The sequence below is a fragment of the Limanda limanda genome, chromosome 18 (genome assembly GCF_963576545.1).
Source record: "Limanda limanda chromosome 18, fLimLim1.1, whole genome shotgun sequence".
NCBI classification, from domain to species: domain Eukaryota; kingdom Metazoa; phylum Chordata; class Actinopteri; order Pleuronectiformes; family Pleuronectidae; genus Limanda; species Limanda limanda.
This window is the reverse complement of record NC_083653.1, coordinates 1,756,252-1,771,041: the sequence shown is the minus strand read 5'-3', so window position 1 is coordinate 1,771,041 and position 14,790 is coordinate 1,756,252. Positions and strand designations below refer to the sequence as shown.

Genomic DNA, 14,790 nt, shown 5'->3' with positions numbered 1-14,790 from the left:
GAATAAACTTTAAACAATACACCTAACTTGAGGATAGTTTAAATCATATGGATTAACAAAGTTTTGGTATTTGAAGTCCGACTCATTTAAAGTTACAGCAGATACTCAATTATTGAGCTGTTAACGTTCGAAATGCAACAAAATTGATCAAAGCTTTGAACTCAAAAAATAAAACATTTTAATGCACAACTGCAAAATAATACATGATCCTAATTTATGTAAAAACATTGGATTTACAGAGGGAATGTGTTAATAATTGGAATTGATTAAAAATGAGTTCCTCTTTTCTACGAGTGTTTATTTGTATTTTAATCCGTTTCAGTCCAGAGTTTAAAACTGAACAGAAGGTTTAAAAACGAACTGACCTTTATTGTGAAGTTTTTGACATGTTAAAGAGCTCTGGAACATTTCAGATTTAAACAGCTGAACAAAATGACTCGTACAAAACAATACAGATTAAAATGTGACTCAGCAAAATGACAAAGCTAATGTTCCTGAACAATTTGAACAAGATTCATTTTCACCTGAAAGTGAGACCAGGTAACTAACTCAACAGCGGCCACTTTGGCCACTAGTGGTAATTCCAGGTTGATGGCATACAGAACGACATTTACCACAACTCCCTTCAACTTTTTATTAGTGAGACGAGAAAAGTGACATTTTGACCAAATGTTTTCAGAAACCAAACATCTAAATTCATCTGTTGGAGAAATGTATCCAGCAGGAGAGAGAGATACAAGGTTGTGATATTTACTCTGTTACACTGATCATCAAGCTTCATGGAACCTGAATGAACCAGAAACATTTTCATATCTTTAAGGTCACAAATCAGATTTAAAACATGAGGAACTCAGGTTTATGATGAACACAGTAGTTCTTCAAAGACTCAAGTTGAAACTCTGATGTTCCTTCAAAGTGATAAATGCTATAATTCAGTTTTACCTAAAATTTTTACGCAGCTTCCAGGAAACCAACAACGTATCCACAGACGACGACTTTTTCTCTTTGGCGTTACCAGTAAAATTCTATGATTGTGTTTTCTTTAGTTCGACAGTTTATGAAATACGTGGACATTTCTATACTATGTATAGTTACAGGGAAACAGTTTTAATGTAAAATAACCTGACAACCTATTTCTGAAAATATATAACAAGTCATAAAAGCTGGTAAACCTTTTGTTAATGTTTTTTTATGTTGTGTTTGAGTGTTAGTGCATATTTTAAATTACTCTAAAGCTCCTTTACCTCATAAGTTGATATGATCTGAAGAGGACTTTCTTCAAATATATATACATATAAAATCAGACATGACTGAAGTCGAGATGACAGATCAAATAAAAACCATAAAAGATGCAACATATTTACAAGTTGTTTGTCTTTTAACAAATAAAAAGTGAAGATATGAGAGAGACACGCTCGTCATCTAATCATTTGACATTTTGGGAATGTTTAGATTTACTGATCTAGATTCTGCTCATGGATTCTAGTCTTGCAGTTAATTTTCAGCAGATCTTTGCCATGAATGGAAACTATATTGTTAAGTATTTTCAGTTCTTTGGAACTAGTTTGAGTTTGACATTAAAAACATGGAAATGTATTTGTTAGATAATCAGCAGCAGGTGATGATCTCAGACTTTAAGGTTCTGATGACAAGTGGAACTGCTGAGTAGTTTCAGATTCACTGAACTGGAGGAAATCACCTTTTCTGATAACGAATGAATTATGTATTGAACCTTCGGAGCAGCAGCAGCTCTGTGAAGCTGGTTCAGACCAAGTGGCTCTGATGGGAATGTTTTTGGTTTTCCAGATCTTTGGTCACAATATTAGATGAATTGGTCGAGGATCATATTTGTAACGTTTCCCCTCGAGGAGAAGATGAGCACGAGAGAAAAGTTAAACCACAGGAAGTCAACAAACACAAGTTTTCATGATTGTTTAGAGCCTTTAAAAGTAGAAAATGAGAGTAAACAGGTGTCAGAGTTTCATATTTTCTATTATTCGATTATAATAACTAGAACATGTAACTGAGAACCAGTGACCAGACTCTCCAGTACGACATGAAAAATCCTGACAACGAGCTCTGACCAAGTGTGAAGTTGATGTTTCAGGTTTTTCATCTTTTCTTTCCTTTGTCCTCCATCATGAAATCTCTGATTGGTTCCAGGAGGAGCAGCTGCTGCAGGTCTTCAGCTGAAGTCACAGTGTAGACGAGTCAATCCAGATCTCCTGCAGGAGGAGAGAGTTTGTCTGTGATAAGACTTCAATCCGGTTTCTCCTCCCGTCAGTGGCTGAGCAGCCGGAGACGAGCCAGCCATCCTCCGAGCAGCGAGGTCGCCGGCTTGGTCGCCGCCGGAGGAGGAGAGACGATCGTCGGCGTGGAGGAGGAGGGGGAGGAGGAGGAGGAGGAGGGGGAGAAGGAGGGGGAGGAGGGCTTTTTGGAGGCCGCCTCCTGGTAGGGGATGGTGGCGCTGCTGTGCAGGTTGGTGTTGATGAAGCACTGGCTGCCTCGGATGTGGTCGACGCCGCGGACCGACGGGTGACCGCGGTACGGCAGCGGGAAACATGGCTCCTCCTCCGTGATGGTGCTGATCCCCTCGTTACTCAGATATTTGTGGAGAACGTCCTGACCTGGAAGAGACGAGGAGAAGAGTTCAGTGAAGATCTGATTCTGCTCTAACGGGATCAGAGCATCTACTGGGTTCTTTATTCTGTGATTCACTTTAAAAGCCAAAGTTTATTTACTAAACGATGGGGTCCTGTCTCTGCGTTATTAATACAATGAGGGTCATAATTATGATTTTTTTATTATAATTATTATAATCCTCTCTGAAAAGCATATAGAGCACATACTACATGCTGGAGGGGACAATTACTATTTCTTTATCCCTGGTTTTATTTTCATTTTACTTGTTTTTTCTTTCCTCTTTTAATTTGATTTAATAAATTATGTATGTAATCAACCATTTATTCTTATTCTTACCCCCCCTCTTTTTCTCTTGGAGTGAGCACTGTTTGTTGTTCTTTCTATGCATTGTACACTGTACTTGAATACCATGTATAACAATATTGTATACAGTTGAAAAATGGACAAAGAAAGTAACTTTCTGAAAATGCATCTTGTTTTGTTGAAAACTAAATAAGAAATAAGTTAAAAAAAAATTAAAGACAAAGTTTATTAATCTTGTGTTGCACTTAACTCTGATACAAGTTCTTTGAAGAGTTTCGAACTTGTTTATATTCATATATTCAAGGTCAGTACAGTTCAAACTGTTTAGAGTTAATGATAAATTTCAGGTGGATTTGGAAGATAAAGCAGCTTTTATAGCCGACCATTGTTTTTGAAAGTTAAAAGTATTCGTTCTGTCACCGGAGCTGTTTTTCAAAGTATTGATTCAGCATCGATATCAGATAAAAAACACAAAGAAACACGACTTGTTTGAAAGTTCTCAGGTTGAAACGTGAATCAGCTGCTTCATCACCACCGGGTCGGATTAGTTCTATTGTTCGAGTCACTTCAGGCGTCGGTGGAAAAACAGTCCAGCTCCTAATGCGTCTGTATTTAACTGGTCTGACTCCAGAACCCATTAACAGCCTGTTATCACCCCCCCCCACCCCCCCCCTCCGTCGATGCAGCAGCACGATTCTCAGGGTTAATGATCCACCAGGTAAGAATTGTAAGCACGCCGCTCGTCCGAACGACGCCGGCGGCGCTGATGACCTCAGATTACAGGCGCTGGGCTGCGTCTGGCTGGGACGGGCGGGGGGGCGGGGCTTACCTTTCCTCCCCTGAGCTCCGGGTCGGTGGGCCACGCCCGAGAAGGCCTCCGCCGGCATGGAGACGGGTCGAGGTTTACCTGCCGACAGCAGAGACACGAGAAACGTGTGAAACACTGAGAAACTGGAACCTTCATTCTGGAGTTTGAGAGTTTTCAACTTCTTCCTGCGGTTTTCTCTCTCACTCGGATATTTTCCAGACTTTTTAATAGTGACCTGACATTTGTGTTCTCACACACAAGCTCCTCCAGAACCTTTTAGGGAAATGTCCGTTCTGAGAACAGCTTAAAAAATAGTTTAAAATAGAGTTTCTCACACTTCCTCTTCTTCTTCAAAGTCCTGCTGTGATACAGTTGCAGTCTGGTGTTCAACAATCGTGTACGTGTGTGTGGTTGTGTGTGGTTGTGTGTGGTTGTGTGTGTCTGTGTGCACTCACAGCGCGAAGAGGAGCGCTGGCGGAAGTGCACGGGGATGGGCTGGTTGTGATCGGGACAGACGGACGTCCTGATGTCGTCTGCGGCGGAGACGCGGCGCCGGGGGTCCGAGTCCAGACACGAGTTGGGTGACCTCGGCCTCAGCTTCACACCTGGAGACACGCTGGTGTTCCCGTCTCTGCAAAGACATGAGATTGGAATTGTTTCAATATTTGCTACCTTGGTTTCAACCTGTGTTTGATTGTTCCAGTTTAAACCCATGAAGAGGATATGATGGAGATGTTCATGGGGATAGAACCCGGCTGTGATAAGCTCCTCCTCAGTCGGTGACTCACGTGGGAACGTACGGCGCCGCAGGAGGAGGAGGGATGAACAGATCCAACATGGCTGCTCTCCCTGAGGCTTCAGGCTGTGGAGGTCTGAAGAGTCCTGAAGATCTTTGAGACGTCTGCATGAAGGAGACAGACAGTATCAGTGTTTCCAGAGGAGGTTGTTGGTCTGTTTGTTACCGGACGGGTTTCACCGGAGACAGAACTCAGATCCTTGTTTCTGTGTCTGATCAGATTCTGTGACTCTTCCTTAACGACGTTTATCAGGAAAACAACAGTGAGACGTTCCAGCTCGAGACGAGAAACAGCCGACGCAGCTTTTCTCTTTCCTTCCTCCAGAGCTTCTGCTTTTCCATAAACACAGGAAATGTGTCTCTGCTTTGTTACACAATCATGTCTGAAGGAGTTTGAGACACATTCGCTGCTCAGGGTCAATGTTAGTTTCCTTTCAGAGGAAATTCATTTTCATTTTAAGTAACAAAACCAACAGAAAAACACAAAGATATGAAACTGAAAAAAGCAGCAAATCAACTCATTTCAGGAGCTGGAACCAGAGATTTATTTATACCTTTTAATTTATTTAACAGCTTTAATTATGTTCTTTTCATATTCTACCCATCAGCTGATTAATCCATCATCTCAGGACTAGACACGCTCACACTCTACAGATTAAATACCTGAGTAAAATTAATTTTAAAATCGTTATGTTCAAACATCTGCAGACGAAATGAAGAAGTACTTTGTGTTCCTGAGTGTGAGGTGCAGCTGACGACCTTTGACCTAAATGACGATGACGTACAGACCTCAGATCTGTTTTCAGAACTCAGATTAGAAGCTGAACTCATCGCCTGGAGACTAATCTGTCCTCAACACACATCCTGGACTCTGGCCACACTAACCCCCCCGAAGGCGGCGGCTGGGACTCAGAACTGTCGCATTGTGGACGAACATGTGAGTCATCGACGAGGTCTGACATCATCAGCGTGATGTTCGCTGGGTTTCCTGTCCCGGCTTCTTTTGTTCCCAGGAAAAGTGAAGAAGGGAAAATGAATGAGTGAAACAGAATAGACCTAATAGGAAACATATTATTTGTAACTGACTAATATTATGAATAAGAGAACGTTATTTTATCTAGGCTTTTGATTTGATTGATTGGAATTTTATTTATTTTTATTTGTATAATTATGTCCTTATTTACTTCCATTTATTCTTACATTTTTATATATGAATTTTTTTTTATTATTATTTTATTTAATCTTATTTTAAGTTATTTGTTTTCTGCCTCTTTTTCTTTACCCTGAGTGTTTGATTGTGGGTTGGGGGTGTTCATAAACGTTTGTATGTTTTTAAATGTTTGAATGTATGTTTCTTATAAAACTATTGTAAAACTCAATAAATATATTGTTAAAAATAATAAGTGAAGAAGGGAATCCATGGTTCAGCCTCAGACCTCCGAGGACGACCGGGTCCACGAAGTCCAGGAAGTGTAAAAACCAAACGCTCCGAGGACGGAACCGCGAAACGACCACGACGAAGTTCAGACGCAGATTCAGAAGATGTTTTCAGACCTGATCTCTGGAAACGGGGTCTGGACATTTCCTGTAGTCTGTGTATCTCACGTGAAGCAGTAACATGTTGGGAACATTCAGCCGAGGGGCGGAGCCTGGCTGGAGAGGGGCGTGTTCACCAGTTACCTGAACGAGCGGCGGCCTCCAGCGCAGGTTCTTCAGAGGAGCGGGAGCGAAGCCCCCGGAGACGCTGCAGGGCCTCTTCTTCACCACCAGGGCGACGCTGCCAGTCTCCGCCCTCAACGCCTCCACCAGGTGTTTCAGCTGCCAGCCCACCTGGACCAATCACAGAGCAGAACGCTGAGCTGTAGTGAACACCGCAGCCTCCAGGGGGCGATATGAAGAGGATTACAGAACTGAAGCTACCCTGTCTATACGTTTAATATGAGGCCAGAGCTAGCCGCCTATTAGCTTAGCAAAAAGCCACAGCTAGCATGGTTCTGTCCAAAGTAACAATGAAAATCATCAGAGGGCCGATGCTAACTTTTTAAATTGTAATGACGTGATTTAAACCCTATGATGACGAATGATTGGTTAGTTTAAATGAACTCTGATCTGATTGGCTGCAGAGGTTAATGTGTCATGTGATGACCTGGAGCCTCAGGACAGACTCGAACCCTCGGACTCACCACCGTCTGCTTGTTGACCTGAACCACCTCGTCTCCAGCGTGGATCCTCTGGGTCTTATCAGCAGGAGACTGGGAATCACACAGTCAACAAACTGGTTAACACAACAAACACTGTAAAGTCAGTACGAGTCAGTACACAACAGAACAACACAAAACAACTTCTGGTTCTACAGTGAATCCACGTTTTCTGACGACTGAGAAACTCGACGAAGCAGAAGAAGTTTTCCGTGACTTTCAGGACTAAACATCTGAGAAGGTTGTTGTGTTTGTGTTGAGTGTCGTGATGAAGACACACTCACGTTCTCTGTGGTTCCTGTGATGACGTGAAGTCCGTCATACGTGGATTTGATGTAAATCCCCTGGAAGATCAAACAGATTTCAGGGACTCGGGGTTTGAAAGTGAACTTATGAATCTTCTGTACACTTCTACTCTCGTGGTTTGGCTCTGATTCCCTGTTGCACTGGTGGTTGTGGGTTTTTTTCCCTGTGGACCTTCATCTGTTTCTGTTTCCCTCTGATTGTGGTTCACTAAAGTACCTGTTTGTGTTTCTCTGAGGAAGTCGGGTCAAACTGTGGATTTTCTTTTGGACGTTCCTCGGTGGAGTCCCGCTGATTCGGCCTGAATGTAAAATCTGTTTGTCTGTGAAAGCTCCTTCAGCTTTAAGAAGTGAAGCTCTGCTCTCTCTCCGGAGGAAGGAAAGTAAATATAGCTCACAATGGAGGAGGAGAGCGGATGTTTTGAAAAGTGAAGATTTACAACTCGGTCGAACTTCATGTCACGTACAGAGAAGCACAATGGATGAAATGTCAAGGTCAGAATCCGCAGAAAGCTGAGCGACGGTTTTACTTTAATCTTAAATGCATTGATACATTAATACGTAAAGATATTTCTATAATGTTTGATTATTTCACTTTCTCACCAATAATTCCCCAAACGAGGCTGAACCACGAGAACTGACGGCTCAACGTGTAAATCTCCACATTGAAACTTCACTGAAACTGTTTTTTAAAACTCTGCACATCTTCAGGTTGATGATTCGAATGAGTCTCATGATCAATGTCCATCGCTGCAGCTCCTCTTTCAGCCTCTGTCTCAAACACCTGGCTTTAGCTCACCAGTCCCTCCCCAGGTTTCACGTTGGTGATGTGAACTTCCTCCAGACACGACATCTCCATCTTCGCCGGGTCAGAGGTCGTCTGGGCCGTCTTCTCACAGATGCCGTTCAGAGCTCGCGACTGGAACACACACGAGGACAAAGGTCAACGTCAACGTTGGTATTACATGTCAAATAAATAGACGTGGAAATAAAGCTGAGAATAATCCTGTAAATGAAAATATATAAAATAGGTTTTTAAAAGAAAAGGAACAATCCTGTTTGGTCGTGTGTTTAATGAGAATATGTTTTTGGAAGCATGGAGAGCTGAACCCACTGGAGCTGTCTGACCTCTGACCTCTGACCCCTGAGTGAATGATCAGTGTCACTTTAAAGCTCCAGCAGTGAGTTGTGCCGGAGCCTGAGGCCCGAACCGTCTCATTGGGGGTTGGGGTGGGGGGGGGGCTCATGGGAAGCAGGAGGACATCAGATAAACTCACAGGAAATTACAAGTAAACCAGGAAAACAAGCTCCTGTGCAACAGTAATGAGTTCTATTCATTCTGTCTGTGAACTTTCATGACTTAACTTCAGTTTATAAGTTACAGTCTAATTCAGGTCACAGTGTGTGTGTGTGTGTGTGTTTCTGCTTTATCTATATTTACAGTGTTTCCTGCTTCAGTTGACTTTGTTTGTTCAGTTGACAACAAAGACTTCAACAGTTGATTCACTGAAACTCGACATGTCACCGCTCAGCTAAGAGCTGCCGACACATTAACAACACATAATAACATCCATATGTAATAAACATAACAATAATTTAAATATAAAATGCTATAAAAGAGAACACTGATGGTTTATTTACTGGTTGTTTCATTTAGTCTCATCCTGTCGTCTTTTTCTATTTTATTTATCTAATATACAGCTTTTTATTTCCTCCTGTTTGTCATTAAACTTATTAATATTATTATTACTATTATCGTTATTATTTTACTTACGTCATTTAATAATGGTTGTAAAGTTTCATAAAGTTTTGTGGTCATCAGCTGAACTAAAACTCGCAGTCATTAGAGGTCAGAGGTCAAACTGACGGTTGGTTTAATTGGACTAAAATGAATCCGTTGAATCTGTATTCCTCAGAAGACCAACAGGAAGTGTTGTTATCTCAGACAGGAAGTGGATGATCCTTAGCTGAATAAACACACACACACACACAAACACACACAAACACACACACACACAAACACACAGGAAGTTCATGCTTCAGGTTGGCGTCTCCGTGCAGAACTCACCACTTCCAGGATCTTTTCCTCCATCTCATAAACAGTACAGTCCTGAAACGACACATCAATCATCATCAGAACCTTTATTAGAAATAAAGTTTCGGTCTGACAGATACAATATTTCCTAGATTACAGAAAAGAGCCAAATTGATTTATTTCTGGTGTTTAAAGTTTCTAATCTTGTGTATTTTCCTTTGTGTGTTTTCAGGGTGAAGAGACACGACCTCAGAGAAGAAGAAGAAGAGGAAGAGAAAGTCACATGTTTGGACTCTTGACTCTTTCCTTTGTCCTTGTGACAAACAAGAGCTTTGTTCAAAGTAACACAACTTTTATTTCAGAATGAAACAAAGTCAGGATCATAACTGAGGACCTGTCGTCAGTTCTATTTCTGGGAATCATCGGAGTTCAAGTTCACACATTAAATATTCATTTAACTAAAAAATCCCACACAGACATTCACATGAAGCTGCTTTCACACATGAACTGAACTCCAGATATTCTCCTGAAGCTTTCTGGAGGTTCTGTGTGGGACAACACAAATGTCGGAGTCAGACGCTACTTTCTGAAAAAAATGCCTCAAGATTCAACCTGAGATGTTTTACTTTGAGAAACTTGGAGAACATTTGAATTTAAAACTGTTTGAGTTTCAGTGTTTGAGTCGGAACACGTTGAGCTTCTCAATCGTAAATCTGTAAAATCTCCCGTGAGGACGACTCTGCAGCAGATCTGCTGGTTTGAAACGCTCGCCCCCCCGACATGCACGTACATGCAGACACACACCGAGGCTGCGGAGGAAAGAAGACGTCAAGGAGACAGAGGCTCTGCTGACAGACGCCGCTCACAACTCAACGTGAAGCTGATGGCTGATTCGTCTGTTGTGTCAAATGATGAAAGAAACGAGGTTGAGGTGAAGAAACGTCTCCTCAGGTTCATGAAGCTGATAAACATCCTGAAGACAGAATCCTCACTGATCAGATCTTTACTCTAAATCAGATCTGCACCACATGTAGAAGCATGTGGTGGAATTATTTAATATTTCACTTCCTGCCACCAACAAGGTGCTTTCTTCTTCGTTGGCTCTCGGCCCTTCGACATAAATCTGTCGAATTATCTCACAAAATTAAATCTCTTCATCTTCTTTCACTCAGGAGCAAAAATCTGTCTTCAAGATTTATCAATGTTTACTGATAACAAGGAGTCAACTGTGCATTATGGGTAAAATCCACGAAGGGGAGTTGTGTTTCTGAAAACAGAATTTTTAAATCTGTATCAGACGTCACGACAGCTCCGTGGGGAGAAATGGGTTTTAATATTTTACTCATAATGAATTCCTGAGACATGTTACTGGGAATTTAATAAGAACACTGGAGCTTATACAATAACTTCATTAATCCTGACGGCAATTTGGTTTAAGGCGATTAAAAGAAAAACCAAGAAGACAAACGTCCAATAAAACAATAAAAACACAATGAATACATCAAAAGAGGCAGTTTTCCTTCTGAGATTCTGTTTGTGAGAAGAACTATGACAGACGTGAGACGTGAGAGAAAACAGAAGAGAGAGAGGAATCAGAGGGAGAACAAATATTTGAGAGATGACAGGAGAGTGAAACCAGAGGGAGGGGCCGAGGCCGACTCCTCCCACCGACAGGATTCCTCCTGCGGTCGCAGAAATACCAGCTTCCTGCCAACGGGCTGACGGGATGATTACATGACAGCGGCCGGGCGACGCCCCCCAGCTCTGAAGGCTCGTGAGAGGAGGTGACAGACACACACACACACACACACACACACACACACACACACACACACACACACACACACACACACACACACACACACACACACACACACACACACACACACACACACACACACACACACACACACACACACACACACACACACACACACACACACACACACACACACACACACACACACAACTCGATATCTGAGTGAATATCTGAGAGCCGAGAGAAAGTCGCTGCTAAGTTAAAAAGTCTCTCATCTTATATTGTATTTAAGACCTCTGCCATGTGAGTTTTCTGGAAGTTCTCTCACATCCAGAAGCTCCAGAACATTTCAGGACTTCAGTTCATGTCTGGAAGAAGATAAAGTTTGACCTGAACCCTCAAATCCCATCTTCAAAACCTCCAGGATTCAGATTCATGTTTGAAAGAAGCTTCAGAGAAGTTTGTATGAAACATTTTTTAGATTTAAGGAGAAAGCCAAAGGGTTAAATAGATAAATCTCTGTTAAAGCTTGTTTTGGTTTGGCTGATAAGTGACAGAGACGCTTCTTCAGAAGAACTTTGTTCATGTAAACTAAAGTTATCAGCTTCATCACCACCATCATCATCATCGTCAGAGCAGAACAAAACTCAATATCTGAGAGGTGGGAGAAAGTCGCTGCTAAGTTAAAAAGTCTCTCATCTTTTATTTTACATTGTATTTACGACCTCTGCCACAGACGTTATGTTGTCGTCACGTCATCAACTTGCTCACAGGGAGTTTTCTGGAAGTTCTCTCACATCCAGAAGCTCCAGAACATTTCAGGACTTCGGTTCATGTCTGGAAGAAACTCAACTTTGACCTGAACCCTCAAATCCCATCTTCCAAACCTCCAGGATTCAGATTCATGTTTGAAAGCAGCTTCAGGTTTAAGGAAAAACCAAAAGATAAATCTCTGGTATAGCTTGTTTTGGTTTGGCTGATAAGTGACAGAGACGCTTCTTCAGAAGAACTTTGTTCATGTAAACTAAAGTTATCAGCTTCATCACCACCATCATCATCATCATCATCATCATCACCATCAGAGCAGAACAAATAAACATTCACAGAAGTCGTGAGATCAGACGTTTCGACTCCGGCTCGTTTTCATCGTCTCTTCACACAGAAAACATCTGTGGTCGTCAGGGCGACGCACTCTGTAAAATAACGTGTTTCCACGGCAACCCGGAGGAGAGGTGTGTCACCGACCTTCTGCACCGTGGAGGTCAGCTCCAGACACAGCTGGATGATTCTGCTTTTGGTGGAAGTGAAGTCGCTGGGGCTCGTCAGCGGAGTCCTGGGAAGAGAAGAGGTTTGAATTCTTTCTGTTTATTTTAAAATAAAAACTAGAAAATCTTCATCACATTGTTTACGTGACGACCTCGTCATGTTTTATTAGTCTCAGTGGAAAACACGTGATGACGCCGGCGTCTTTCACGATATTCAGAATCTGTTTCTGCATCAGAGGAAAACGAGTATTCGAACGCAGCCTCTCAGCTCCGGGCGATTCTCTCTGTGTCGCAGAAGTAAGATATTAATTATTGATGTATTCAACTGAATCAATATTTCCTCACATGGAGTTGAACCTGATGTGAAACTTGTTGCGTTCGCTCTCGGCCGTGAGTCTGTCAGGTGTGTTAATGAGCGTCAGGAATGTTCCTCAAGCTGCAACAAGCCGACGCACAGACAGACACACACTCACCAGCACCCACTGTGTGTTGATGTGTTGTGTGTCCTCAGTGTGTGTGTCTGTGTGTAGTGTGTGTACCTGTCCAGCCAGGCCAGCAGACTCTTGGCGGCTCCGATCAGCTCCACCACGGCGGTCAGGAACTCGTTGGTGGGCTGGTGGGAGTTCTTGTGGTGGTAGGCCGGGTTCTTCCTGCGCTGCGACACGGCGCCGCTCAGGTTGTGGTGCGCCGCCCTCATCTTCCCCACCAGCGTCTTCAGGTTGTCCGACTCCACGCCGTAGTTCTGTGGGAGACGAGAAGAGACTGAGGCTCAACTTCAAATCAACAGAACTGAAGACAGAGGCCGGACGTTTAATCAATGAATCATCTGAAGGAGACGTCACCGATCAGCTCTAAACACCTGAAGCCTCATGTTCATCAGTTTCTAAACAGATCAATAACTGCAGCTGATCAGATTCTTCTCCACAGATCTGAACAGGTCGTCTGTTTGCCCCCCCGAGGCGTCCTGACGCTCAGAGCCAATAAAAACACATCTGCTGCCAAACTGACATTCCACCTGTCGGCTCGCTGCACGAGAACAAGAACCGAACATGACACCTGACAGAGGCACAGTCGTGTTTAAAGTAACGTGATCCGAAGTGATCGTGTCTAAAGTAAACTGATCTCAGAGCTGCAGGTGAAGTCAGACTCATGTTGGGCTGAATCACTCTGACACATTACAGATGTGAGTCTCACTTCAGATCCAAACAGGTGGAAACCCAGAGAACAGATGTTTGATCCTGCAGCGATCGACGGTTCAGTTCTGACTCAACACTTTAAGTTTAACACAAAACTTTAACACAAAACAATCCTCACTCAGGAGATTATTATAATATTCATTATTTAGAAGACAACATGAGATTTGAGCTGGGGATTAAATTAGTAAATGTTTCTATAACTGAACGTTACAAAGCTAAAGGTGAAAAAAGAGAAAGTTTCTCCTGCTCTGCTGAAGAAAACTGATCGTGAGTCAGCTGCCGGAAACAGCAGGAACAACAGGGACAGTGTGTGTGTGTGTGTGTGTGTGTGTTTGTTAGTGTGTGTGTGTGTGTTAGTGTGTGTGAGGGGAAGGGCGGGGGTCTTTCAGGTACAGATCACATCTGTTTCCTGCTCCACCAGAGAGAAGTCAACTCCACAAAAAGAAAACGTGTCACTTGACCTTCGATTCAGATTCACAGGAAAACTCGACTGAGACTCGAGCTGCTGACGTTCGCTGCGTTGAAAGTTTGTCATGGAAAAATATATCGTGCACTTTACTGCAAACTTTGATTTTTAGTTTTCGGTTTTTCAAATGGAATAAACTCCAGTTTCCCAATCGACAGTTTCACAGGAACTGGAGCAGCTGAGAAACTCCACCAGAGGAGATTTAGTTTAACGTTAATCTGCTTCACTTCAAGATAAAGGAACCTTTGTGTTTCCAACACGTTGAATCATATCAAACTTATCTGAACCATTAGCACAGTTTCACTCACACATTAAAAAAATAAAAGCATCCTAATCTGCTCAGAACGTCCTGACTCCTTCAGAATAAAGTTCCCCTCAAATGGCCAAATGACAAACCAAGTTTATAGACGTGAACTGAACCATTTGGTGTGTGTGTGTGGTTCGTGTGTGTGTCTGTGTGTGTGTGTGTGTGTGTGTGTGTGTGTGTGTGTGTGTGTGTGTGTGTGTGTGTGTCAGCTGCTTCCTATTGAACCGTGTTACACCAGTAAACCTCGACTGTAAATCCTCTTTCACGGCCTCGTAAACAGCCGAGTGGGGGGGGGGGGGGGGGGGGCTCTGTCACTTCGACTGGTTTCAAACCAGAGCTGCAAACACAGAAGTGAAGTCAAAGATCCTCAAGGTCACCACCAGTCCTCTCAATGTGTTCATCAAGGTCCACGAGTCATTCTCTTATTTTGTTGATCAGTCAAAGTCTTAAAGCTGAGGAGCAAGTTTTCAGATCAGATTAACATTCAACAGGAGAGCATTTTATTTACATCAGCACATTCCCTGGCACGAGAGAGTAAACCTCCCGGTGCAAACCACAGCTCATCGGCTCATGTGGTGAGAGACCAAGCAGCTTCAGGAGCCGGACGCAGATTGGAAAGAACCGGGAGGATTTAATTTTATCAGTCGACAAGAAGCTGCTTTTAAATAATCACTTGTGTGTTTCTGTAATAAAACACAGATGCTGGTGTTTG

General features: G+C 42.7%; 1 protein-coding gene across 1 annotated transcript in view; it reads right to left on the bottom strand.

Annotated features, from left to right (window-relative positions):
* Positions 1 to 348: 348 nt before the first annotated feature.
* The window catches only part of cnksr3 (cnksr family member 3), a 26,355-nt gene continuing 11,913 nt past the window's right edge, over positions 349 to 14,790 (bottom strand). The window contains exons 3-13 of the mRNA XM_061091415.1: positions 12,649 to 12,851; positions 12,090 to 12,177; positions 9,119 to 9,160; positions 7,850 to 7,969; positions 7,033 to 7,092; positions 6,734 to 6,802; positions 6,231 to 6,380; positions 4,543 to 4,655; positions 4,210 to 4,385; positions 3,776 to 3,853; positions 349 to 2,627 (exon numbers count right to left, since the gene is read on the bottom strand). Coding sequence (XP_060947398.1) covers positions 2,281 to 2,627; positions 3,776 to 3,853; positions 4,210 to 4,385; positions 4,543 to 4,655; positions 6,231 to 6,380; positions 6,734 to 6,802; positions 7,033 to 7,092; positions 7,850 to 7,969; positions 9,119 to 9,160; positions 12,090 to 12,177; positions 12,649 to 12,851 — 1,446 coding nt within the window. The 3' untranslated portion in view covers positions 349 to 2,280. The remainder of the gene's footprint in view (positions 2,628 to 3,775; positions 3,854 to 4,209; positions 4,386 to 4,542; positions 4,656 to 6,230; positions 6,381 to 6,733; positions 6,803 to 7,032; positions 7,093 to 7,849; positions 7,970 to 9,118; positions 9,161 to 12,089; positions 12,178 to 12,648; positions 12,852 to 14,790) is intronic.